General features: G+C 35.7%; 1 protein-coding gene across 2 annotated transcripts in view; it reads left to right on the top strand.

The window, feature by feature from the left end:
* Positions 1 to 49: 49 nt before the first annotated feature.
* The window catches only part of usp25 (ubiquitin specific peptidase 25), a 67378-nt gene continuing 39767 nt past the window's right edge, over positions 50 to 27660 (top strand). For both annotated transcript variants that reach the window (XM_056466344.1, XM_056466343.1), the window contains exons 1-9: positions 50 to 278; positions 6601 to 6678; positions 6822 to 6966; positions 11130 to 11253; positions 11820 to 11982; positions 16693 to 16779; positions 19664 to 19801; positions 25977 to 26053; positions 26325 to 26398. In XM_056466344.1, coding sequence (XP_056322319.1) covers positions 237 to 278; positions 6601 to 6678; positions 6822 to 6966; positions 11130 to 11253; positions 11820 to 11982; positions 16693 to 16779; positions 19664 to 19801; positions 25977 to 26053; positions 26325 to 26398 — 928 coding nt within the window. In that variant the 5' untranslated portion in view covers positions 50 to 236. The remainder of the gene's footprint in view (positions 279 to 6600; positions 6679 to 6821; positions 6967 to 11129; positions 11254 to 11819; positions 11983 to 16692; positions 16780 to 19663; positions 19802 to 25976; positions 26054 to 26324; positions 26399 to 27660) is intronic.

The raw sequence follows: 27660 nt of genomic DNA, 5'->3' as shown, positions 1-27660 counted from the left end.
TTTACTCCACCACTATGACGTAAGGGCGCGCGCACGCGTGTGTGATCCAGACCCAGCTAATGGATGTCAGAGATGTCAGATGTGACTGTACTGCTCGTGTTCGTCATGGCGCCGTTGCAGCGCGGATGAGTACGGACTTTTTCTCTTTTAAACTCCCCCGTTAAGCTCACATAACTCCTGTATGTTTCGTTTTTACCGTCGAATTTGAGTCCTTTTCGCCTGGATCGGAAGCGGCCATGACCGTGGAGCAGAATGTCCTGCAGCAGCACTCTCAGAAGGTAAGGAGCTAATACTGGGAGAAAACACGGACCCGGTTAACGTTAAGTCCAACTCGGTTTTCCCCGGTTTTGCCACTTCATTGTTATAACGGAGGTTTGTGGGCGCGACTAAGTTCCTATGGTTCGGTTTGATTGCTGCGGCCTAGTGCTAGCATCACGTTAGCCGCGCCTCACGTTCCTGTGTTTGTTCTCATTTGTTGGACTGTTGCGCTTACGTAATTCTGAATTTTAGCTATTTTAAACGTTTTTTTACGTAAACTATTGTGAATAAATCACCACATGGTCATAATTGTGAAATAAATGCAAAGAAACAGCCGCGTTTGTGCTAGCAGAGCTAAAGCTGCTAGACTTCCCCACCAAAACAAGCTGTGAAACTCACTTTTAATGTGTTTTAATATTAGCAGTAGTTATATATTTGGGTTTAATAGAGTTATCATAGCTCAGATTGAGTTTTGGATTGGCTTAACACGTTTGTTTATCTTCTGACAGGCACATTGCTGCTTTAATATAAGCACTTTTTAATAATTTAGTTTATAAAATTAAGGATTTATTGTTAATTTGCGTCATGTATAAGTTTATTGTGTTGGTGTAAGTATTTTAGCATATTTTGGTGGTTTGTTTATGTCGCTTTCAGTTTCATCTCTTTGTAAACAAACTCTTATTGGGATGTCATATTTATTTTGATCTGTTTATTAACACCAGTCTTGTATGATTATTTAGAGTGTAAATATTAGTTCTTTCATGAGGGAATTAAATTCAATATTAGTCTTTTGTTTTATATGTTTATGATGTTGCAGCATATGTTTGTTAACGTGTTTATATAATAGGGCTGCACGATATTAGAAAAATCGGACATTGCGGTATTTTGTATTTCTGCGATATTAATACAATTTATTGTGTTTTGAAATTAGCGATGGTTATGTATTTGTGTTCGAAAGAGTTATCATACCTCGGATTGAGTTTTTGATTGGCCTAACACAACAATTGATTTGTTTATGTTCTGACAGTCACATTGCTACTTTAACATAAGCACTTTTTATAGATTTGCAGGGTGTTCGTGGGGTCTTAAACTATTAAAGAAATTTAAGGCCCTTTAAAAAGTATTAAAAGGTCTTAAATGCTATTTTGCAAGGTATTACATTTTTATATCATTTTTGATTACGCAGTGATTGTATGCTAAAGCTTGCCTGAATTAAATCTGCGAATATTAGGATGTTGTGTAGTTTATGAAATCAATGAAATCCTACTAGATTTGACATCTTGCTGTTTTGTTTACTACAGTAATCGAGGCAACACTTATTTCTGCAGTTCTGTAGGTGCCAACCTGCTGAATTAGCTAGATTTAATTGATTTTTAATCAGTATATGAATAATGTTTTAGTTTTGGATTAATTTCTTACATTAATATTTAGTAAATGTACTGTATGTTGAAATCTCGCCAGTGTTTCTGGTTGAAAAGTGTTTATAAGATCTTAAAATATATAGAAATAGTCTTAAAAGGTATTGAATTTCACTCTCTGATCCCTCTATATACACTGTTTTGTTTATAAAATTGAGGATTTGTGTTTTTGCGCCATGTATACAGTAAGTTTGTCTTAGTGTAAATATTTTAGCATAATTTGTTGCTTTGTGTTTGTCACTTTCAGTTTCATCTTTTTGTAAACAGGGATGTCATATCTTTATTTTTATCTATTCATTAACACCCATCTTGTATGATTATTTAAGTTGTAAACATTAGTTCTTTCATGAGTGATTTAAATTCATTATTAGTTTTTTGTGTTTGAGGAATTATGTTAATGATGGCGCAGCATATGTTTGTTAATGTGTTTAAAAGGGCTGCACAATATATCGTTTCAGCATCGATATCAGAATGTGATCATTCGCAATAGTCACATCGTAGGATCTGCAATATCAAGTTCAGCTTCAGTTTATTCATCCCTCAGGAAATTTGAGTGGAATTATAGCTGACCAAGAACCATATTGTTGAGTGATTGTGAAGTTTAACCTTAATAGAGTGAAACAGTGCTTGTTTTATTTGTTTTTAAGGCCCATGACCGTAAGATTTCAAGTGCATTTAAATAATTTGTGTTAATAATAATTTAACTTTCATACAATGAAGAGTATGCAGTTTTATTTGCTTACATTTGATTAATTAACGTATAGTTATACTCACAAAAAAGCCTATGAAACAATCACAATTCAACATCGCTATTCAAGTCATCTGGTGACATAATTATATTCATATCGCACTGAATATTGCAGAAAAACTAAATGACGCCGTGTTAGATTTTTCCAATATCATGCAGCCCTAGTGCTTCTATAATAAAGCTCTATGATATTAGAAAAATTGCACATTGCGCTATTTTGTATTTCTGCAATATAAATACAATTTAAGATGGATTGAATAGCCCTATTTGGAAACAATATATTAATTTTCAATCGATTGGGATGAATTTATAGGGGAACAAATCATGCATGAAATGTAATATGCAAATATAAGAGTGATATAAGCCGTGCTCTATAGTTTTCAGGGTGTAGTGAAATCATATTTTGGGTACAGAAAAACAAAACAAATAAAAAACTTAAAATAACACTGCAAAGACTTTACTGTTTAAACAGTTCAATAAAATAATATTCTATTAAATATTGTGTCTGAGTGCTCTTAGTAGGGCTGCACAATATTGGAAAAATTACACATTGCGAATTATTATTTATTTTTTTATTCTGCAATTTGAATACAATTTTACTAGATGAGTTTAATAAATGTTTGTCTATAATTTTAGATTGATCGGGTCAATTTTATAGGGGAGTGCATCAAATATAATAAACAATCTACAAGCGTAGATAAATTCAGTAAAGAAAAATATGCTAATTAAATAAAAAGCGTTTTATTGTTTTCCGAAGAGTTGAAATGTATCTAGGTATACAGTGATTGAATAATCAAATGCAAATAATATTGCATAGTCTTCGTTTTATAAAAATTCAATAAAATTTGTTACAACTGGTACATTTTCTTATGCCTGAATGCTTTTAAAGCCCTCACACAGTTGCATGCCTCAAAAAAAAAAAACACTTGCAAAGTGATAAATTATAATCTAGACTCAACGTTGTGTATACTCGCGATGTGACTATTTCGAATGATCACATTGCGATATCGATTCTGAAACGATATATTGTGCAGCCCTAGCTCTTAGCACTTAAACATGTGCAAACTTTTAATCCAATAAGGTTAAACTCTGAAGTAACTACACTGTAAAACCCAACAGTCAACTTTATCAAATGAAATGAGTGTAGTTAACTCAAAATTGACTGAAAGTTCATTCTACTCATTTGAAAAGAGTTTTGAACTCCGTGTTGAAGGTATTGAGTTAATGAAATACCTCATTACTTCAACTTAAATGGAGTAGGTTCACAGTACTCGTATAGATTAGTTTTTCAACTCAAATGGTTTCCAGCAATCGGTTTCCTCAAATGGTTTGAGTTGCCTTAACTTATTGGGTTTTACAGGACTCAGTTGGTTTGAGTTCTCTTCGTTTATTGGGTTTTACTGTGCTCTAATTTCTTTGTTTACTCAAATGGATTAAGTTCACAGTACTCATTAGGATTAGTTTTAGAATTTAAATGATTTGTTGCAATCGGTTTTCTCAAATGGTTTGAGTTACCTTAATTTTTTGGGTTGTATATGTAAAAATATATATAATACTAAACTATACAATCCTAACTCACCATTGCAGATCCTGCAACGTGGCGTATTGCGGATGTGCTTATTGTAATATCAATGCTGAAAATATACTGTGCAGCACTATCATCTTGTAAACAAATTTCCTTGTTTGTTTTTGTCAAAGGGATAGATCACCCAAAAAAATCATAATTTACTCACTCTTTACTCATTTTAAACCTTCTTGAGTTTCTTTCCTCTGTTAAACACATAATAAGATCTTTTAAAAATGTCAGCAGTAACAATTAACTTTCACAGAATTTGTTTTTCCTACTATGGAAGTCAATGATTAGAGGTTTTCAGCATTCTTCAAAATATCTTCTTTTGTCTTCAGCAGAAGAAAAATAACTTACAAAGGGTTGAAAGAGTGTAAAGAGTGAGTAAATGAAAACATTTAACATCTTAAGTGTACTTTGAGTTGTTTTGGCTTTAATAATAGTATAATGATCACATTAGTTACGTAAATAGGCAGGTTGTTCATCAGGTTATTATGCAGCAGCAATTCTGTGATCTTAATTACACCAGATCGGCTTTCAAACCGCACTTGCAGCAGGTGGTGGTGAATATAAAACGAAAGTATTTCGCATAAACCAAAAGTGGACAGGCTGTATGAATTTCAGCAGTCTCGATCCTGCACTGAGCTTGTGTTGCTTTATCATGTTACTGTTGGGAAATCTGTGTTACTCAGCCCAGCGCATCCATACCACAGGCTGGGAGGGGTGTGCCTCTTTCAGTGTTGGGACGTGCACGCGCCGCACATACCCCATGATGTTTCATGTTATATCTTGAACAGATAGACATGCGTTTGAAATTCAGCAAGTACATCATTATAGCTGCTGGCTGTTAGTTTATGTAATGATTATGCCACTTAACTCAAACTTATAAGAATTGTTAGGGCTCAGACTAAATTGGTTAGACGAGTAGAAACGGATCAGTCGTACAGCATTTTGGGCTTGGGAGGAGTGCGGTTCCTCCCTCTTCAGCCTGGCACAAGTTGTGTTTGACTCATGCCGTTCCTGTTTGCTCCCAGGACTGAGATAAAGGGCCAGTACTCTGTGTTTCCTATCCAGAGGTGTGAGATTTTGATATGTGATATGTGGTGTGTCTTGATGTTCTTGAGTTTTGCTGGGGACAGAAACCAGTTCCTGGTTTAGTAGAGACAGACATTTAAAGGCATAGTTTACCCAAAAATTTTAATTTCCTCACCAAGCTGCAAAAAATGCTTTTCTAACTTTAAGGGGTTTTTTTTTTGTCCAAATATCTACACATTTTAAAACAAGAAGCATTTTCTAATCAAGAAAAAATATTTTCTTGATTTCAGAAACAATGAGTGAACATTAAAGGGATAGCACACCCAAACATTAAAATATTCCTCAACCCACTGCAACAAAAATTATCTTAATTTGAGTTTTTATTTTGTTTCTAGTCCAAAGATTTACACATAAGCATTTTCAAAACAATATTTTTGCTTGTCTAGATTTCAGAAACAGTAAGTCAACATTAAAGGGATAGCACCCCCCCCAAAAAATCCTCAACACATTGCAACAAATTTCTTTTTTTTGAGTTTTTACTTTGTTTCAGGTTCAAATATCTACACATTTTTAAATAAGATGCATTTTCTGGACAAGCACAAACTATTGTTTTGGTATCAGAAACCATAAGTCACTGTTAAAAGGATATAACGCCCAAAAATGTAAAACTTCAACATACTGCAACAAAAATGATTCTCTTATTTTAAGTTTTTGCTTTGTTTATAGTCCAAATATCTACACATTTTTAAATCAAGAAGCATTTTCTAGACAACCAAAAATATTGTTTTGATTTCAGAAACAATAAGTCAACAATAAAGGGATAGCACACCCAAAGTGTGTTTATTATTGTAAATATTTCAGTCAACATTTTTAGTGATTAATTGTTTGAGAACTGCTTTTGACATACAGTAATCAACATTTGAAGTGGATCAAAAAAAGTTTTAAAAAAATGATCCTAAAACAAGAATAGGTGTTATTAAATAGTTTTAGGATAACTTTTAAAAGGCTTTGATCCACTTCAAACTTTGACTACAGTTTATCCGTTCCTGCAGACAAATTATCACACACAAGTTAAAAAAATGATGCTGACCCCAAATGTTTATTATTGGTCTGATGGGAAAATTTGGCTGATATTTTTAAGCATTTTAAGTATTTTTTTCAGCTTTTTGAATGATTTTACATGCTTGCAGCCCGCCACTTTTAAATTATTTAGCTGGTATTTTCACTTTGGTTAGTTTTCAGTGACTTTTTTTCAGTGACTAGGTTTTTCAGTGACTAGGTTGCTTTAATTATTCCTTTTTTATCAGACAATGGATTTTTTATATATATAATATGTGTTTTTGTTTGGCATAAATTTTGATTTATGTAAAGGCAAGTTGCCTATAGAAATCAGTTGTTCACTATGTATTTGCCTTTTGCTTTTGCAATCCTGCAGAAAACCGTGTAAAAATGATATCTGTTGTCTAATATATCGGTTATCGGTTCCATATTAGTGTATCCCTAACTGAAATCTTATTGTATGGGTCTTTATGAAACTGTGCTGATTAATTTCTGTTGTTTTCTATTTTCCCCAGCACCAGCAGACATTACTGAACCAGCTGAGGGAAGTTACTGGAACTACAGATGTTCAGCTGTTACAGCAGGCACTGCAGGTCAGCTATCAGTTTCAGGAACTCCATAACTAATACAATCTGTCTTGTGTGCTTTGTTTGCAGCTGATTTGACAGATAGATTAATAAGTTAGTGTGTTAGTGCATGTAATGAAAGGTGTTTACGCATCTCTGTTTATCTGCAGGTCAGTAATGGTGACCTAGTGGAGGCGGTTGCCTTTCTCACTGAGAAAAACGCCAAGGTCCCGCAGCAAGATGAAGCCACCTATTACCAGACGGCCCAAATCACCAACGACAGATACATCAGCGTGGGCAGCCAGGCTGACACAAGTGCGTATTTCAATCTCTGAACAATGATTGAACAGAATCCAGAGGGAAGGTTACACTGCGATGTAGGACAATCAAATGTTGTGACGCAAAGAAGCCGCTGGAAAAGTTTCCAGCAACTTCTAAGCTGCTCTAAAAGAGTTTGGTTTGTATTTTGATAAGTGGGAATTCAGGATTGATTTATAAATGTGAGATATTACAGGCAAGAAGCTTTTCTATTTTGAGTCTTTTGATTTTTCATGAAGTGTTTTATTTTAGTCTGACGCAGTGTTGGGTGTAATATAGTTGGTAATATAAGTAACGGATTACTTTGCATTTTTTGGTAATCTAATTACAGTTACTTTTACTTACCCTCAATACTGTGCATATTTTCATTCATTCACTCATTTTCTTTTCAGCTTAGTCCCTTTATTAATCTGCGGTCGCCACAGTGGAATGAACCGCCAACTTATCCAGCACATGTTTTTACGCAGCGGATGCCCTTCCAGCTGCAACCCAGTACTGGGAAACATTCATACAAAATCATTCACAGACATACACTGTATATTGACAATTTAGCCTACCCAATTCACCTATACCAGAAGTCTTTGGACTGTGGGGGAAACCGGAGCACCCGGAGGAAACCCATGCAAACATGGGGAGAACATGCAAACTCCACACAGAAACGCCAACTGACCCAGCCGAGGCTCAAACCAGCGACCTTCTTGCTGTGAGGCAATTGTGCTACCCACTGCGCACATATGTTAAATAGTTAAATTAAGTTTTATTAAATTAAGTTCAAATAAATTCAAAGAAGCAGAGTAGTTATTTTTGTTTTAAATATGTTTCCTCTCTCTCTCTCTCTCTCTCTTTCTCTCTCTCTCTCAATTAATCAGGATTATTATTATTAATCATTTACATTTAGTCATTTAGCAGACGCTTTTATCCAAAGCGACTTACAAATGAGGACAAGGAAGCAATTTACACAACTATAAGAGCAGCAGTGAACAAGTGCTATAGACAAGTTTCAGATGTGTAAAGTCTAAGAAGCAAAGCATTAGTAAAAAAATTTTTTTTTTTTTTTTTTTGAGAGAGAGAGAGAGAGAGAGAGAGAGTGTACAGTTAGTGGTATAGCCAGAGAGGCAGTTAAGATTAGGAAGGAAAGTGGAGACTAAACAGTTGAGTTTTTAGTCGTTTCTTGAAGACAGCAAGTGACTCTGCTGTTCTGATGTAGTTAGGGAGTTCATTCCACCAACTGGGCAGATTGAATGTGAGAGTTCGGGAAAGTGATTTCTTCCCTCTTCGGGATCAGTAATCAGTATTGACTATTTTGTAGTAATTAAATTTAATTTATTAAGCGATTTAAATAACTTTTCAGATAAAATGTATAATTTTTAGCAAATTACCAACACTTGTCTGATGTAAAACAACATTCCGTTGTATTTCTTTTTGTAAGTACACTTTAACTGTTTCTTTTGTTACATTTTTTTCAGTTTGTGTCTGTAGATTTTAATTACAATACATGTTTTCCAAAGGCTGTTTTCTCAAAATGAGTTTTTTTTTCTTGCACTGATCTGTAAATCTCCACTTCAGCAGTGCTTACACACACCAAACTGCACAGTTTTATTCATATCTCTATTCTGAAGGTGTTTGCAGAGAGAGAGATGTGTTTGTCTGATTATATGCAACTTTATTTAGTAAAAAAAATGAAATTTGCAATTTTTTTAGAGTGGAAAAAAGTTTCGCTAAACCCCATCAGTAAAAAAAACTTTGACTTTTGAAAAACAAAGCAAAATGTTTAACCTGACTTCATTCTTTTCTTTGTTGTTGTTGTTACAAATGTATGCATATTTAATGAAATCATGTCATCATATTAAAGCATAATGTTAAAAAAAAGCAATCAAAATGTTAGTAATTGTTAATGTAATCAGTCTACTGGGGAACTATGATGATAAATATCAGTTGGTTCTTTAATGGTATTCACCTGCAACTTCTAAACTGCAGGAGTAAATTAGCACCGCTGCGTCAAAGCAGAGAATGAATATTTATGCCACACGTCCTGCTGAAATTCCTCTTCTGGTGAAGTGAGACATCATGTAACTCACAGCAGTGGGAGTTCTGGCAGCTCCTTTATAAACACATGCACATCATCTCAGAGAGCCAGAGCTTGAAACATCCTCCCAGCTTGTTTTAAATGATGATGAAACTGCTGAGGGAATGCTGACAGAGGGAATGTTAGTTTGGCGTGCTGCCTCATGTTTTTATTTCAGCTCTCCACATGTCCTTAAGAGATATTCAGGATTTTTCGTATCACAGTGATGGTGTGTTATAACCTCTTGAGCTGCCTTATTTACATTTTGATGTTATTGATCATAACCTTTTAATAAGATTGTTCAGAATCTTAACGATAGCTTGTTCATTTTGTACTAATTCAGGAAATATTTTGTTACTTATACAATATACTTTAGCATTTGTATACTAACAAAAGTTTTCTTTAAATTTGATGCATTTAATGTGTTTAATATGCAAACATTTAAAGTTTTTAATATGTCAGCCGTTAGTTAAATCATGGCACTACTTTAAGCTATAAAAGCTATAATTAAACAAATCAAATATTCTCTTTAACTTTTTTAAAGATGTAAATTTTTTTCAAAATTATATTAAATTCAAGAAGCAAACACTGAAACAGAACCATTAATTAAATTTATTTTGTAAATATAACAGTTGTGCATTTGATGATATATTAATAATATCCAGCATTTGTTTTACACAGCAGATGCCCTTCCAGCTGCAACCCAGTACTTGGAAACATCCATACACTACGGCCATTTTAGCTTATTCAGTTCACCTATAACGCATGTGTTTGGACTGTGGTGGAAACCGGAGCACCTAAAGGAAACCTACACTAACACGGGGAAAACCTGCAAACTCCACACAGAAATACCAGCTGGGACTCGAACCAGCGACCTTTTTGCTGTGAGACGACAGTGCTAACCACTGAGCCACCGTGTCACGCGTATATTAATAATATTAGATAGTATTATTTGAATATGCCATGTATTAGGGTGTATACAAATGAAATTTAATAACATAAACTGTTTATTTAAATGCATTCAGCTTATATATAATTTTAAACTATAACAAAAATTGAAATTTTCAACATTTTTTAAGTTAAATTTTTAGTGAATAGAATAGTTGTGCATTTGTTAATATATTATTGTAATAAGAAATATTATTATTAATTTAAAAAAATCTTCTCCATTTACTTTTTAATTGCAGTTTCTAAATTTGCATAGAGATGTATGGTATATAGGGTTTTCCACAATTGGTACACAAAATAACAAAACATCAGATCCAGAACTTGTAGTAATAAATGAAATGATAAAATACAAAAAAATTCCATAAATAAATATATATGGTAGTTCTATTTAATTATTCAAGGACATTATTAGAACGATCAAAAAAATACACTAGTATTATTATTTTAACATAAAGTATATATAAATATGCTATAAATTATAATGTATAAAATGTACATTCAATTAAATCATATAAACAGAATAAAATATAAAACTTGTATTTTTTATATATCAAATTATGTAAGTTTAATTTCATTTGATCTCTGTGTGTAAATATAATATAAACTGTAAAAAAAAAAAAACAGGGTTCCACACAATTCATTCATGTTTATCAAGTTCAAATTTATGTGGTTTGAACATAAAACAATTAAGTCACCCCCCCAAAAAAAAGTCTGGTTTCAACTCATTTTAAATGAATAGTTTGAACAAGCAGCAAAATGCTTTTTTGAGTGTAATATAATTGAATAGAATAGAATATAAATAGGGTGGTGCAGTTGGTAGTGCTGTCGCCTCACAGCAAGAAGATCACTGGTTTGAGCCTCGGTTGAGTCAGTTGGCATTTCTGTGTGGAGTTTGCATGTTCTCCCCATGTTGGCATGGGTTTTCTCCGGGTGCTCCGGTTTCCCCCACAAGTCCAAAGACATGCGCTATAGATGAATTGGGTAAGCTTAATTGACGGTATGTGTGTGAATGAGTGTGTATGGATGTTTCCCAGCACTGGGTTGTGGCTGGAAGGGCATCCGCTGTGTGAATGAATGAATATAAATGACAGACCCTCATTGTTTGCTGCTATTCCTCTGTTAATTTTGAATATTTGTATTATTTTAGATGTAATTGATCTGACTGGAGATGATAAAGATGACCTCCAGCGGGCCATCGCTCTCAGTCTGGAGGAGTCAAACAGAGCCTTCAGGGAGACGGGCATCACCGATGAAGAGCAGGCTATCAGCAGGTGCACTTTTCACTTTTATCCTTGTCAATGTTATTGGTATTGTTGCAAATTTCAATATATTAGAAAGCCCATGATTGGCCATTGTGTTCACACCCTCAACAAAAATGATTGTGATTGGCCTTAAAGGTCAGCACTTTTCACTGAGCAGTGACACGGACACTAAAAAAACAGCCGCGGCTATCGCAGCTGATGCAGACACGGTCATGTCTGGATCTACAACTGAGAGGGAGATGGAGAGATGGAGTTTACAGCTTTCATTTTCTCCCTAGCAGTGAAATAGGTGCTCCTGGGTTCTGCTGTAACTTCAGTGTCAGTGAAAGACTGCCCAGCAAACCCAAAAGCAGTGAATTGTGCTTTTTTTTTAGTAGTTTTAATTACTCGCGCTCTCCTCCTTCACCTTAGTAAGCTACCGCTACATGATAAATGACGTACTAACCAGTTATGATCTATTACTAATCTGATACCAAATCATCTGTATCATCTGTAATTTTGACATGCGTAATGGTAACTGATTTAGTAATAAGCGATCAGATCAAGAGGTGAAATTTTGTGTTTTTGTTTCCTAGAGTCCTGGAGGCGAGTATCGCGGAGAACAAGGCCAGCCTGAAGCGAACACACACAGAAGTGTGGAGCGATTCACCAAACCCTCACGAGCGCAAGAGGCTGGAGAACTGTCCTGTAGGCCTGAAGAATGTGGGAAACACTTGCTGGTTCAGTGCTGTTATACAGGTCAGTGTCAGCCGAAGGAATGCATTTGCTTAGCCGATGAACAAATGACAATTTCATTCATACATTTTAATAGTGTTTTATTAGATTTTTGTAATTATTTCTTTAGACTGGCTGATTATGGTCATGCTACAAGATTAAAGTGCGAATATTTTTCTTTATCTGTGTTTGACTCTCTATATTTATTTTGTAGAAAAATACAATTATACTTGTATCTATAAGGTGTTCATTCATGTTTAGAGAGCTAGAAATGATCAAATAGAGGACAATAAAAATGTATGGTAAACACTACAGCAAAGAAATATTTGCGCTTTGGGGAAATTAATGCTTTTATTCTATAAATATGAGTTGTATTGTTTGAGGTTTGAGGATTTAATACATTTATTCTGCAAATATGAGTTAAATTGTTCAAAATCGACAAACATGTTTTTAAGGAATACTCCACTTTTTTTGGAAATAGGCTCATTTTACAGCTAAAGTTAAATATTCATATTCTTTTTGGCTTAGTCCCTTCAGCTTAGTCCCACAGCGGAATGAACCACCAACTTATCTAGCATATGTTTCACTGGGAAACACCCATACACTCCTGCAATCATACACACACACACACACACACACACACTCATAAGCTACTGTCAATTTAGCTCACCCAATTCAACTATAGCGCATATCTTTGGACTGTGGGGGAAACCGGAACACCCGGAGAAAACCTCGCGGACACGGGGAGAACATGTAAACTCAACACAGAAATGCCAACTCACCCAGCTGGGGCTCGAACCTGCGACCTTCTTGCTGTGAGGCTATTGTGCTACCCACTGAGCCACGATGACGCCCTAGAATTAAACAGTTTACCGCTTTTGAATCCATTCTGCCAATCTAAGGGTCTGGCAGGAGCACTCTTAGCTTAGCTTAGCACAAATAACTGAATCGGATTAGACCATTAGCATCTTGGTCTACTTGCTAATGGTCTGCTTTGCTGCCATGCCATAGCTGAAGCAGCTATCATGGGGAAAATAGTCCCCAGCTGTGTCACTAAGGAACAGCACTGCATAATATAATTGCTTCTCCTGGTACGACAGCAAAGTATATCATTGCCGAAATGCTAATGGTCTAATCCGATTCAATGATTTATGCTAAGCTACGCTAAAAGTGCTCCCATCAGACCCAGAGATCTACTGAATAGATTCAAACATGGTAAAACTTAACAGTTTAACTCTAGATGACCTGTATTCTCCAGAACGTGTCTGTAAAGTTTTAGCTCAAAATACCCATCAGATCAATTATTATAGCCCCCAGAATTTGCCCATTTTGGTGTCTGAGTAGTGTAGCTGTTTTTGTAGCTTCTGGCTTTAAATGTAAATGAGCTACTTCTCCCCGCCCACCATTCCCACGTGCGTGTCTGCTTCTCATCATGTGTTACGTCAGATAAACAGCAGTCAGTGACAGAGACAGACTCGGACAAAGCTGAAATACAGCTCATTGGTAAAAAATACCAAATAAGTTAATTTGTTGTATTTATGGTGGAGTTTATTCAAGCCTTTCTGAAATGATGAGTCACACACAAATGCTGTTTGCAGTACACACACACACATATTAGCGTTTATTGACATCATGCGGCCGTGGTGATTATAGCATTTAAGAATTACATAGCGATTTCACCGTCTTTATTACAAACATGCTCTGTTTTATTATTAAACTTATAAAAACCACAGAGAGAGCTGCAACAACATATATTTTAATCCCAATTTATTTGCAAAAAAATGTTCTGTGGACGTGTTTACATGTTGTTATTATAGAAACATGGTGCCTGTCAATCAATTCGGTGGGCGGGGAAAACCACGCACGGTTGGCCTCAAAATTACTGGGATTTGGGTCCTATTTTACCTTCAAGAAATAAAAAAAAAAAAGAGACTTGTTGGGTTTATATCACTATAATATGACTGTGGACACACTATACGTATACCAAAGAGGATTTTCACCATAGTGCCCTTTAAATCATTTTCATAAGATCTTTCTTTTATTAAAAAAGTCCTCCTAAGTTCCTCAAACTTTTTAAATAGGGATATTAATTGTAAAAGAAAAACAAATAAATAAAGTGCTGTGTGATTGAGATTCTTGATACAGCTAGATTTATTCGTGTATAAAAATTGACAAAACAGTGAATTTTTATCTCTTTGAGTTGCAATAAAATAAAATACACAATGTTGAAAAAAAAGTTGATTTATTGCATAATACTCACTTAGTTTTACATTTAATGTTGCTTATTAATCTAAATGTAGACTATTTAGTATAACCATGCAACTTAGCACTTATGTATGTATGTGTGTGTATAATTAGCAACAGCTTTGAATGTGACTTCAGCTGATTGTTTGTATCTGTTACACGATGTCAGAACATGAAGCTGAGTAATGATCTCTGAGTACTGTCACATGCTGTTTACCTCCTGTGTGTAACCCGACTCCTGTAGAAGCTGCAGCCGCTCTGACTCTCACAGCGTTCACGGTTTATAGATCTGAATAAGGAAACGGCACATGTGTGAATCTGTCACTGAACACAAGCCGTCAGTCAGTGTTGCACACAGCCATTCTGCCATGACACGTCAACTAAGCGGCAGAAAAATGCCAAATGCCATTGTGAAAAAATTATGCAGCATTCTTGTTTTGTCTAACATATCGACACATGCTGTGTTAGTTTTCTTAGTGAATAATTTCTATCAGATTTTTCGTCATTGGTATTTTGTTCACTGTTGTAAACGAGATGATAACTAAAAAAGGAGAGCTAAATGTAGCTAGGTTACTTGCTAATTAAAACTCGCACTACTAGAGTTTTTGTTTAGATTTTAGTCCAAATATCTAAACAAATCTTAAATCAACAAGCATATTCTAGACAAATAAACAAACATTGTCTTAAGTGAGTTTTTCCTTAAAACAAGCAAAATAATCTTGTTTATGCTTTGAATGATCACTTTTTTATAATTTATGCTTATTTATTTTATTTACAGGGACAGTTCAGTAAACACAGTGCATCTGGAAAGTATTCATAGCGCTTCACTTTTCCCCATTTTTTTTCTTATTCCAAAATGGATTAAATTCATCTATTTCCTCAAAATTCTACACACAATAGCCCATAATGACAATGTGAAAACAGATTTTTTTGAAATTGTTGCAAATTTATTAAAAATAAAAAAGCTGAAAAATCACATGTACAGAAGTATCGACAGCCTTTGCCGTGAAGCTCTAAATTGAGCTCAAGTACATTCTGTTTCCACTGATCATTCTGGAGATGTTTCAGCAGCTTAATTAGAGTTCACCTGTGGTCAATTCAGTTGATTGGACATGATTTGAAAAGGCATACACCTGTCTATATAAGGTCCCAGGGTTGATAGTGCATGTCAAAGCACAAACCAAGCATTAAGACAAAGGAGACAGGATTATCTCAAGGCACAAGGCTGGGGAAGACTACAAAAACATGTCTGCTGCTCTGAAAGTTCCAATGAGCACAGTGGCCTCCATCATCCATAAGTGAAAGATGTTTGGAACCACCTGGACTCTTCCTAGAGCTGGCCGGCCATCTAAAAAATAAAAGTCCCGCATACATAGTTAATGAAATGTGAGATTAAAAATAACTAAGGGAGGAAAATGATCGTTATTGGCTCACTAGAAAAACGTTGTTGCTCATCAAACGCAGCATGAGGCGTGCATATTAATGATCTCAGAGCTTTTTTATGATCTCAGAGCTTGATGACATGGCTGCTCGACAGGACCGGATGAACGACACAAATTAGGCAAACATGCAAATGCGGAGGGCATGGCCCATGAGTAGGGCCAGACGGAATCTGTGGAAGTTTTTTGCTATTTCTGCTGAGAATTTTGGTAATCTGCGGATTTCTGTGGAATTTTTTGGGGAGTATTATAGCCAACCTGAATATATGAAATAAAAAGTAATACCTTTTTAACTTTTATTTAATGTTTAAAATGCAAATCCAATTAGATTCACTTTATTTGGTAAACAAGGCAAGTCTCTCAAGTAATATATCTACTAAAAGACAGAAAATATTACTGTACAAACTGCATTGTACATAAATCAGATGAACATTTTCATATTATTCATTAATATTACTGTAATTTAAAAACTGAAAATGGATTTGCACACATTTACTTAAGTAAATAAACAGAATTAATGATGGGCTAAAAATCTGCGGAAAATCTGCAGAATTCTGTGTGCGCAGATTCCGTTTGGGCCTACCCATGATTCTCGTCACTGTTTGTTTTGTCTTCTGATTGGCCCGTTGTCCACCGGGGTTTTACACTCATGGATTTTACATGGGAACGAGGAAACTGTGATATCTGAGGCTCACAGTATGCCCATTTCCATATACTGATCTTTAATTATTCTACTATACCTGGGTATACCCAGATTTTCATAATAGGGCACCTTTAAAGGAAAACTGATTTTAAAGGTGCAGAATGTAAGTATGACACCCAGTGGTGGAACTAGGTATTGCATTCCTGGATCAAAACACACACGTGCAGGTTGCCAGATTGAGGACCAATAGGAGTGTGCCACCCAGTGGAAACGAGGCTTAAGATTAAAAAATAAACCTAAATTTTCTTTCAAAACAGCTGTTAGCAAAGGTTGTGTTGACATTGAAATCTTATGCAGTGTTCTCAAATACTGATATTTATCTGTTTTGTTTTTATCACTATATTTCAGTCTCTTTTTAACCTGCTGGAGTTTCAGAGGCTGGTGTTGCATTATTCCCCTCCTGCACGGATGCAGGACCTGCCCCGCAATCAAAAGGTGAGATTGCTCCCCCCCCCGATACCCATGTCCACCATGGTTAAACACAGCTCACATGCTATAAGAGGTTCCATTTCTCACAGAGACATACTTTCAGCAGAGTGTGACCTTGCCTGACCTAGTTTGAAAGCCTCAGTTGCATGGTGTGACATTATCGCGCTCTTGCAAGCAGTGATTTCCCCCTCATCTAAAGCTGGGGCTTTTTCAAGGTCCCTGTATTGTTGCTGTCACATCGGCTCTTCCACACTATATGTTTAAGAGAGGAAGAAGTGTTCGATGTCCGGCTCAGCAGGCCAGCTGATTTCTTTCTCCGGCTTCTTTCTCTGGGGGCCCTAAGCTTGTGAACGGGGTCAGCAGATATGACCGCTAATCTGAGCTTAACCTCATCCGCTGATAGAAGACCACGGAGTCCTGGATTCATCCTTTTCTCCGCCTTTATTGCTTGTTCTTTTCATCTACTGGGTCAGTAGAGAAGCTCACGCTGGATTTTAATCTGTTATCAATTAAAAACAGTCCTCCAGATGAAGAAAATCCAAATGATGTGATTGGTTTTGACCCCTATGTGGCATTGAGATGTGTGTAAATCTCTTACTTGAAATCAGATAGACCCAACGGATCAACTTCTTAAAATGAATTTAAAAAATGTTTGCCATCAGGTTAGTCGTGTGCAAAATTGATAAAATATTTATATCTCAAATTGTTTTGGGTGATTTTAATAATGATCGTTATTATTTTGACTAGTGTGCTGTTTTTTTATGAGTTCTTTGTCCATGCAGACCTTAACTGGTTTACGCCAGATTCAAGTGTTTCGTTCAAAGTGGCTGACTCGGTAAGAAATGAAACGAGCAACTGTTTTTATAAGTGGATATTTGAATCATTTACTTACTTAATTGCATTCAAAAACAAATTCATTCAGGAATGAAACAGTGCAGTATTGGCTTGAGAACCACTTTCGTTGCCAAAAGAAGTTAAGAAATCAGCATTTTAAGAGGGAAAAAACACTAAGATTTTCGATCACAACAAATGAAAGCATTTGTCATTCTGATCATTTGTTATTTTATGGGAAAGAAAAAGCACTAAAGTTTTTATTTGACCTGTTTACATTTACACTCACCGGCCACTTTATTAGGTACACCTGTCCTACTGCTTATTAATGCAAATTTCTAATCAGCCAATCAAATGGCAGCAACTCAATGCATATAGACATGGTCAAGACAATCTGCTACAGTTCAAACAGAGTATCAGAAATGGGGAAGAAAGGTGATTTAAGTGACTTTGAACGTGGTATGGTTGTTGGTGCCAGACGGGCTATTCTGAGTATTTCAGAAACAGCTGATTTACTTGTATTTTCATGCACAACCATCTCTAGGATTTACAGAAAATGGTCAGAAAAAGAGAAAATATTCAGTGAGCGGCAGTTCTGTGGGCGCAGATGCCTTGTTGATGCCAGAGGTCAGAGGAGAATGGCCAGACTGGTTCGAGCTGATAGAAAAGCAACAGTAACTCAAATAACCACTCATTACAACTGAGGTATGCAGAAGAGCATCTCTGAATGAACAACACGTCCAACCTTAAGGTGGATGGTCTACCGCAGCAGAAGACCACACTGGGAGGCACTCCTGTCAACTAAGAACAGGAAACTGAGGCTACAATTCACACAGGCTCACCAAAATTAGAAGATTGGGAAAAGGTCACCTGGTCTGATGAGTCTATATTTCTGCTGCGACATTCGGATGGTAGGATCAGAATTTGGCGTCAACAACATTAAAGCATGGATCCATCCTGCCTTGTATCAGCGGTTCAGGCTGGTGGCGGTGGTGTTATGGTGTGGGGAATATTTTCTTGGCACACTAGTATTAGTACCAATTGAGCGTCGTGTAAGCGCCACAGTCTACCTGAGTATTGTTGCTGACCATGTCAATTCCTTTATGACCACAGCGTACCCATCTTCTGATGGCTTCTTCCAGCAGGATAACACGCCATGTTATAAAGCACGAATCATCTCTTGGTTTCTTGAACATAACAATGAGTTCACTTTACTCAAATGGCCTCCACAGTCACCAGATCTCAATCTAATAAAGCACCTTTGGGATGTGGTGGAATGGGAGATTCGCATCATGGATGTGCAGCTGACAAATCTGCAGTTGCGTGATGCTATCATGTCAATATGGACCAAAATCTCTGAGAAATATTTCCAGTACCTTGTTGAATCTATGCTATAAAGGATTAGGGCAGATCTGAAGGCAAAAGAGGGTCCAACCCGGTAGAAGGAGTGTGTACCTAATAAAGTGGCCGGTGAGTGTATATGTTAATGTAATCAGACCTTTAGAATAAAACCTTATTTTTTTCTCAAACACTTACCTAATAAATCCAGGATATACAGAGAAACAGATTTTTGAAGTGGTCTTTTATATTTTTGGTAACACTTTATTTTAAGGTGTCTTTGTTCCGTGTGCTTACTGTAGTAATTACAATGAATTATGCATAATTTAATGCAAGCAACCCTCATTTTAACCCTAAGCATATTGTAAGTATATGTAATTAATTAATACTACACAGTAGTTAAATAAATAGTTACACTTTCACAAGTGCACTTTAATTTAAAGTGGGCTACATTTTGTTCTCTGCTGTCACCAGAAAAATATCTCTCTTACACTATATCTACTGTGTGTCTTTAGTAAGTCCTGCAAAATATATTTTTATTTATTTATTTGAACTCTTTTCGCTGACACAGACTTTCTCTTTAACTTGGCCACTTATAACTTGTGTATTTTCCTTGGAAATAAACCTTAGTGTCCTACTGTTTGAGCTGTTTCTGGGAGGATATGTTGTTTTCCTGTATGCCATTAGGATTTTAATTTGGTCTCTTGATGTGTCCCCATAGGAGCACAGGAACCTGCCCTTCATGCAGGAGCTCAGGCATCTCTTCTCCTTGTTGGTGGGCTCCAAGCGGAAGTACGTGGACCCATCCAGGGCCGTGGAGATCCTCAAAGATGCCTTCAAGTCCAGTGAGTCTCAGCAGGTAAGTTTCTTGAGTTGGACACTAAAAGAGTATCTTAGGGAAACCAGATTTGCCTTGCTATTAAAAAAAACATTTACACAAACATGCTAATAAGTACAGAGTTTAGGATTGGAAATGGTTTGTTTTTATGAACCTGTTTAATATCACAAAGACTGTTTATTTGATCATAAACATTGCAAAATCCATTATATTGTGAGTTTGGTTTTACAACAATGCTGTAACATTTAAGTGAGCCACGTGTAATGTGTGCGACAGATCAAGGATGAGGCAAGAATCAACTACTGAGTAAAAAGCTTAAAGAGAGAATTGAAACAATTATGTAACAGTAATAAATGGGGGGGAAAAAAAAGAAATAAACATTTACAATTATCTTTAAACAAAAACAACGAGTGTAAGCCAAATCAAAGAAATTAACAAAACAAAACAATCCTTAAAACTAAAGTCTAAACTAGGCGTCAAAAATAAATGCAAATAAAAACCGAGATCTTCAGTGTATAGGACACCCGAACTACATTTACATTACATTTACATTTAGTCATTTAGCAGACGCTTTTATCCAAAGCGACTTACAAATGAGGACAAGGAAGCAATTTACACAACTATAAGAGCAGCAGTGAACAGGTGCTATAGACAAGTTTCAGGTGTGTAAAGTCTAAGAAGCAAAGCATTAGTAAAAATTTTTTTTTTTTTTTGAGAGAGAGAGAGGGCACAGTTAGTGGTATAGCCAGAGAGGCAGTTACAGATTAGGAAGGAAAGTGGAGACTAAACAGTTGCGTTTTTAGTCGTTTCTTGGAGGGCACATATATCTGCAGAAGTGAGAGCAGATACGAAGGAGCAAAGCTAGAGGTCACTTTTTAAGCAAACATTAGAGCTTTGAATTTGATGCGGGCAGCAACTGGCAGCCAGTGCAAACGGGTGAGTAGCGGAGTGACATGTGCTCTTTTGGGTTCATCAAAGACCACTCGTGCTGCTGCGTTCTGAAGCAGCTGAAGAGGTTTGATAGAACTAGCTGGTAGCCCGGCTAGCAGAGAGTTGCAATAGTCCAGTTTGGAGAGAACAAGAGCTTGAACAATGAGTTGAGCTGCATGTTCAGATAGGAAGGGTCGGACCTTTCTGATGTTATAGAGTGCGAATCTGCAAGATCGAGCAGTTCTAGAAATGTGGTCAGAGAAGTTCAGTTGGTCATCAAACGTTACTCCAAGGCTTTTTACCATTTTGGATGCAGTGATGGTTGCTCCATCCATCTGGATTGAAAAGTTATGGTGAAGAGTCGGGTTGGCAGAAACTTCAAGCATTTCCGTTTTCGTGAGGTTAAGCTGGAGATGATGATCTTTCATCCAGTGTGAAATGTCTGACAGGCAGGCTGAAATGCGAGCTGGAACCGAGGGATCATCAGGGTGAAAAGAGAGGTATAGCTGGGTGTCATCAGCATAGCAGTGGTAGGAAAAACTAAACTAATTAAAGCTACAAAACTCAAAATACACAACTGGCAAAACACTCAAACTAATCTAACAAAACATCAATCTAAACTAAAACAAACCGGATAAAACGGTCAAAGCTTAGTTTAGAACCACACAACAACCATCACATTATGTTACTTAAAGCCAATGAAGTTCAACAAGCAAACTCGAATTACCACAGTAAACTAAGATAATCAATCACTAAACAGCCGAAGCATAGCACAATCAAATTGCGTGGAGCACAAATGGTACGCCGAGGCAGAGCGCACACCACACACTGGTCTGTCGAGGCTTTAAATCCTTGCGGCTTGTCCTGGGATTGGTGGAACCGACACCGTCATACTGAGGATGGACAGAATAGTAAACCAATAAGAAACCTAAGGAATAAGCAAGCAGAGAGGAGGGTGATAAAAAATAGACAAAAAAAACATTAAACATAACAAAAAAAAGAATGCCTCTTGTGGACATACTAAGTAGTACTAAATAATTCAATGCACATGTCCAAGCTGGATACGCTGTATACATACAATATGCATTTTTAACAATAATTACAAATACAGTTATATTACTTGTGGGTTACTTATTTAAAATGTATCCTATTAATCTCTTCATATAAAAAAAACATTTTTCAAAACCTCTCTTTTTTTGTGCCCCTGATTTCAATTGACAGGTCAGGCATTTAAAGGGATAGTTCACCCAAAAAGGACTTGACTTGAATGACTTGACTCACCGAACTGTTTTTAAAAAATTACCCTTTCTGCTGGCAAGAGGCATTACATATGCTTCTTCTGTCAAAAAAATGTGCCATCATTTACCCGCTCCACCTGTTTGGCTTTTGTTCTTCTGTTGAACACAAAAGAAGATATTTGGAAGAAAACTGGAAACCTGTAACAATTGGCTTCCATAGTATTTGTTTTACCTACAGTGAAAGCCAATGGTTGCAGGTTTTCAGCTTTCTTTAAAATATAGATTTTTGTGTGAAGAAACTCGCGAAGGTTTGAAACCACTTAAGGGAGAGTAAATTTTACATTTTGAGTGAACTATCCCTATAATAATCTAAAACACGGTTTTATATTGTAATGTTTTAAAATGTTATTTATATCTGTGATTAAAAGCTGAATTTTCTTAATCGGTCCTTCAGTGATTTTTCAGAAACTTTCTAATATAAGCATCAAGAAACATTTACATTACATATTATTTTTATATAAGTATTATGCTTGATTTTTTGGGGGTTTAGCTAGAGCTGCACGATTCTGGCTAAAATGAGAATCTCGATTTATTTAATTTTTTATTTATTTTATTTATTTATTTTTATTTATTTACTATTATTTATTTTATGTTTTATTATTAATAATTTTTTTTTGCTTAAAATAAAGATTACGATCTCACGATTCTATAAAAGTAAAATAAAGGTTAATAGAGTAGGCTTTTATTATTGTTATTTCTTAAACATATGGTAAAACAGCAATAATAATATTATGTGTAGGTCTACTGTTGGTTAAAATACTAAATTTTGAATAGACTTTGAATAGTGCACTTGAAAAGACTTTAAATTTGTCCTGTCCTGTCCATGCACAGTAAAGTGGTTCTCAAGGTGAATGTGTACCTTGGCTCTAAGGGTCAAACAACAAAAAATAAGGTCAAGAATCTTGGTGTGACTCTGGAGTCAGATCTGAGTTTTAATAGTCATGTCAAAGCAGTTAGTAAATCAGCATACTATCATCTCAAAAACATTGCAAGAATTAGATGCTTTGTTTCCAGTGAAGACTTAGAGAAACTTGTTCATGCTTTTATCAGCAGCAGGGTGGATTACTGTAATGGCCTCCTCACTGGCCTTCCCAAAAGACAGTCAGACAGTTGCAGCTCATCCAGAACGCTGCGGCCAGAATTCTGACCAGAACCAGGAAATCAGAGCACATCACACCTGTCCTCAGGTCTTTACACTGGCTCCCAGTTACATTCAGAATAGATTTTAAAGTATTGTTACTGGTCTATAAATCACTAAACAGCCTAGGACCTCAATACATTATAGATATGCTCACTGAATACAAACCTAACAGATCACTCAGATCTTTAGGATCAAATAGATTAGAAATCCCAAGAGTTCAGTCAAAGCAGGGTGAATCGGCTTTCAGCTACTACGCCCCTCCCTGCTGGAATCAGCTTCCAGAAATGATCAGATGTGCTCCAACATTAGGCACATTCAAATCAAGACTGAAAACACATCTGTTTAGCTGTGCCTTTACTGAATGAGCACTGTGCTACGTCCGACAGATCGAACTACTATGTTTTTCTCTTCTTTTTAATTCTTTTATAACACATTTTATCAGCTTTTATTTTTATTTATTTTATTTTATTTTTATTCTTACCATTTTTATTATTTGTTTTTATTTCTCTTATACTTGTTTCTTTTATTCCTGTTTATGTAAAGCACTTTGAATTGCCACTGTGTATGAAATGTGCTTTATAAATAAACTTGCCTTGCCTTGCCTAAAGTGATGACATGAGAATATAACTATTCATAATTCTAAAGTAGAATTATTATGTTCAAGACAATCTGTCATTGACAACATTATTAGACCATTTTTTTCTAAATCAGACATGTCATTTATCAGATTCCCTCCTGCATTATATTCAACATTATATAGGCTAGAGCAGGCATGGGCAAACTTGATCCTTGAGGGCCGCTCTCCCTGCAGAGTTTTGCTCCAACACTAATCAAACACACCTGAACACCCTAATTAGTGTCTTTAAGATCACTAGAAAGCTACAAGCAGGTGTGTTTGATTAGGGTTGGAGCAAAACTATGCAGGGACACTGGCCCTCCAGGATCGAGTTTGCCCATCCCTGGGCTAGAGTATTAATACTGACACTGTTAAACATTTATTTTTATGCACAACACTCTGTTCGCTATGAAAGAAAAAGATATTAAATGCTTGTCGCAATCATTACTCTAAAATGCGATATGATTATTTAAATGATGTGCTAGCTTTCTTCTTCATTTTCACTGTTAAGTGCGGTTCATACTTTCTTTCGCAGCTCCCAAATGATCGCTCCGTGCCACAAACTGAACGTTATTTACAATTTTGTTACCTGTTATTCACAGCCTATGCAGGTTCTGTTCACTAAAGTAGACTTCATTCACAGGCGCACGCCCGCCCTCTCTGTGGTAACAGCTCACGTCACATGTGATTTCGCGGCCACGAGTACATCATTACATGAAGACAGAAATGACATTTTTGGGTGAACTATACCTTATAAATACAGTATGTGATACTTTTGACACCATTTGGAGGTGTACATGTTGCTGAACAATATATGTTAAACAATGTTAGGACTTATGCGGCCGCCTTCTCTCCTGAACTTGAAAATATGATTGGCAGAATTGTAGAAATGCTGGATTAAGATCATCTAGGGGTCGAATCGAGATCGCGATCTTTTTATCAATTAATCGTGCAGTCCTATAGGTGTAACCATATATATATTTTTCTTGTTCTTTGAATATTCAATTCAATTGAGGTTTATCTGTATAAAGCTTTTCACAATAATTATTGTTTCAAAGCAGCTTTACAGAAGGTGACCGTTATTGCATTACAATAAAATTCGGAAAAGTTCAGGTTATTGGTTACCATAATATGGAGTTCAGAACACTTATTTGAAATCTTTGTGCGACATTATAAGTGTCTTTGCTGTTACTTCAGATTAATTTAAGCACTAATAAAACTAATTATTTAAAACCTCATATAAGCAGTAATGTAAATGAAGATTTTGAAAGATGGAAAAATTTGAAAGTACAAATAAAATCAAAACAAATCATATGGTTTTGTTAGCTCGCATTGCTTGTTTTGTGGTGAATAATTCATCTGTGCATGTCTTTAAGAAAAACAAATGGTTTGCTCTCTAATCTTTAATTGAACTGCTTGTTTTCAGTTAAACTGTCAGATTACGTCTTTTTTGGGTCTTGGCGGGGCTAACGTACATAACCACGCCCCTCCAACTGTCAGTTTTAACAACAAACAGAAATGGTGAGCAGGAGGAGTCAGTTGTAATAACTCTCCCAAAACCTATTTCCCAATCAATCTGAATTAAATGCCTACTTTATTACATCCAATCAGCTCGCAGTAGAAAAAACAAGCCACGCCCATTGTTTTCTCATTTAATATACTCTAGAAACGAGTACGGTCTAGGAACGGTCACAGCTTCTGGTTTATGTGGACTTTAAGTTGTCATAGCTTTTACTTTAAAACATTTCAAATGTATTATTTGCATAAGCCTGCGTATATGCATATAGCATTCATATCTGGAATCATTTGTTTAAGGAACAATATATACAGTACATCAAAGTCTTAGCTAATCAGTTGCCAAAATAGCCTGTTTCATTGTTAGGATGAGCAAATAAGGCTCATGACAAACAAACCTATTGTTTTTGGTGCAAGGAAACCAGATTAACATCATGAATAAATGGTGCAAAACAGCTTCTTTTATGCAGCTTTCAATATTTGCGCCAGTGTTTTATAGATAATAATAAACAAGCCTGACCTTTTGATTAATATGATACATGTGAGCTTTTCCTATTTCAGACCAGCTTTTGGCTCATTTCCATTCATTAAGAGCACAAACAAGGGCAAAGATTTAGCTTTTTAGGACCACTTGAGATGATTTAAAACAGGAATGCAGTTGTTCTGAATTTTGAGTTGCTGTGTTTGTTTGCGCAGCAGGATGTGAGCGAGTTCACCCATAAACTCTTGGACTGGCTGGAGGACGCGTTTCAGATTAAAGCAGAAGAGGACAGGTGAGACTTTATACATCTACCTGAAAATCTGACATGCTTTCATCCGTTTTCCTCTCTCTCATATCGTTCAGAATGATGTATGATCGCATCACAGTTGGAACAGACTTTAATGATGATTAATGTGGTACATTAACCTGTACGACTTCAATTAGTGCCGTTAAATACCCGCAGAAGACAGTCCCAGTGTGACTCCTACAGCCAAAGGACATCGAATCTAGTTTACAACGTTTCCATCCCCGCGTGACTCCATATTTGCTCTTGTTCCACACAGGGAGGGAGAGAAACCCAAGAACCCGATGGTTGAGCTGTTTTATGGACGTTTCCTGGCTGTGGGCGTCCTGGAGGGTGAGTATCCATCAGCTCTGGGAATCTGGTTAAGGTGAAGCGACCTTGTGTTAATGTGATGTGGAGTACTGTAGTATTAAATCAATCCAGCAGTCATTAATGTGAGTTTATTAAACATGACAGCACTGATCACAGCTGGTTACATGCAGAATGTTCGGCAGGTGACCTTTTTACCTTGTCGGTAGGTTAAGATTTATGTTTGCACACTTGTTTTGGTTATTTTTGAGTGCCAGATGTATCGAAATAATCTTGTATATTTAGTAAAACTTACAAAAAAAAGTCATTGATTTTATTAAGGAGTCATAGTTGCATGAAAAAGTGGACTGTAGTTAGAAATAGGGCTGCTCGTTTATGGAAACGTAACATTGTCTTCACTAGGGTTGGTTATTGTTTGGGGTTATTTCGATACCGGTGCTAAATCGTTACCATAACAGTACCGTGCCAAAACTCTGCCTGAACCAGTACTTTTTAGCCACAAAATTATTTGACAAAAAAAATGTTCATCATCAATCAATAATAATTATATATATATATATATATATATATATATATATATATATATATATATATATATATATATATATATATATATATATATATATATATATATATACACATACATACATACATACATACATACATACATACATACACATATACTATACACAAGTATAATGTAGAAAGGTTTAGCTGCAAGATCTAGTTCATGTATACTGCAACTTGATTTTGCATGTCTTTGCATTACACAATGTTTCATAATCCAATTCACAATGTAGTATCTGTGGTTTTCTCAGAAATGCCACAAGCAAATAATTGTGCAAACAGCCTTCTTCTGTCGTCAGTATTCTCTTTGTGAATAACAGTTTTCATGCAAATGAACTTTTTGAACCGAGCTACTTGTAAAAACTTATAACTAGGGCCACACGGAATCTGCGCGCGCAAAAATCCACAGATTTCCGCAAATTTTTAGTCCACCATTACGTCTATTTATTACTTGTGTAAATTTATGTTTATTCAGTTTTTAAATTAATTTGAGTAATAATACTGACTATTATGAATGTGTTCATTTGATTTATTTGCAATATAGTTTAAGTAATATTTGCTGTCTTTTAGTAGATCTATTATATTATAAACTTGCTTTGTTTACCAAATAAGTGGATCTAATTGGATTTGCATTGTAAACATTAAATAAACGTTAAAAAGGTATTACTTTTTTAATTGAATATATTAAGTTTTTAGTTATGATACTCCCAAAATTATTT

The sequence above is a fragment of the Danio aesculapii genome, chromosome 10, assembly GCF_903798145.1.
Source record: "Danio aesculapii chromosome 10, fDanAes4.1, whole genome shotgun sequence".
Classification (NCBI taxonomy): domain Eukaryota; kingdom Metazoa; phylum Chordata; class Actinopteri; order Cypriniformes; family Danionidae; genus Danio; species Danio aesculapii.
Note: the sequence above shows the minus strand (reverse complement) of the source record. Positions and strands in the feature narration are given on the sequence as shown.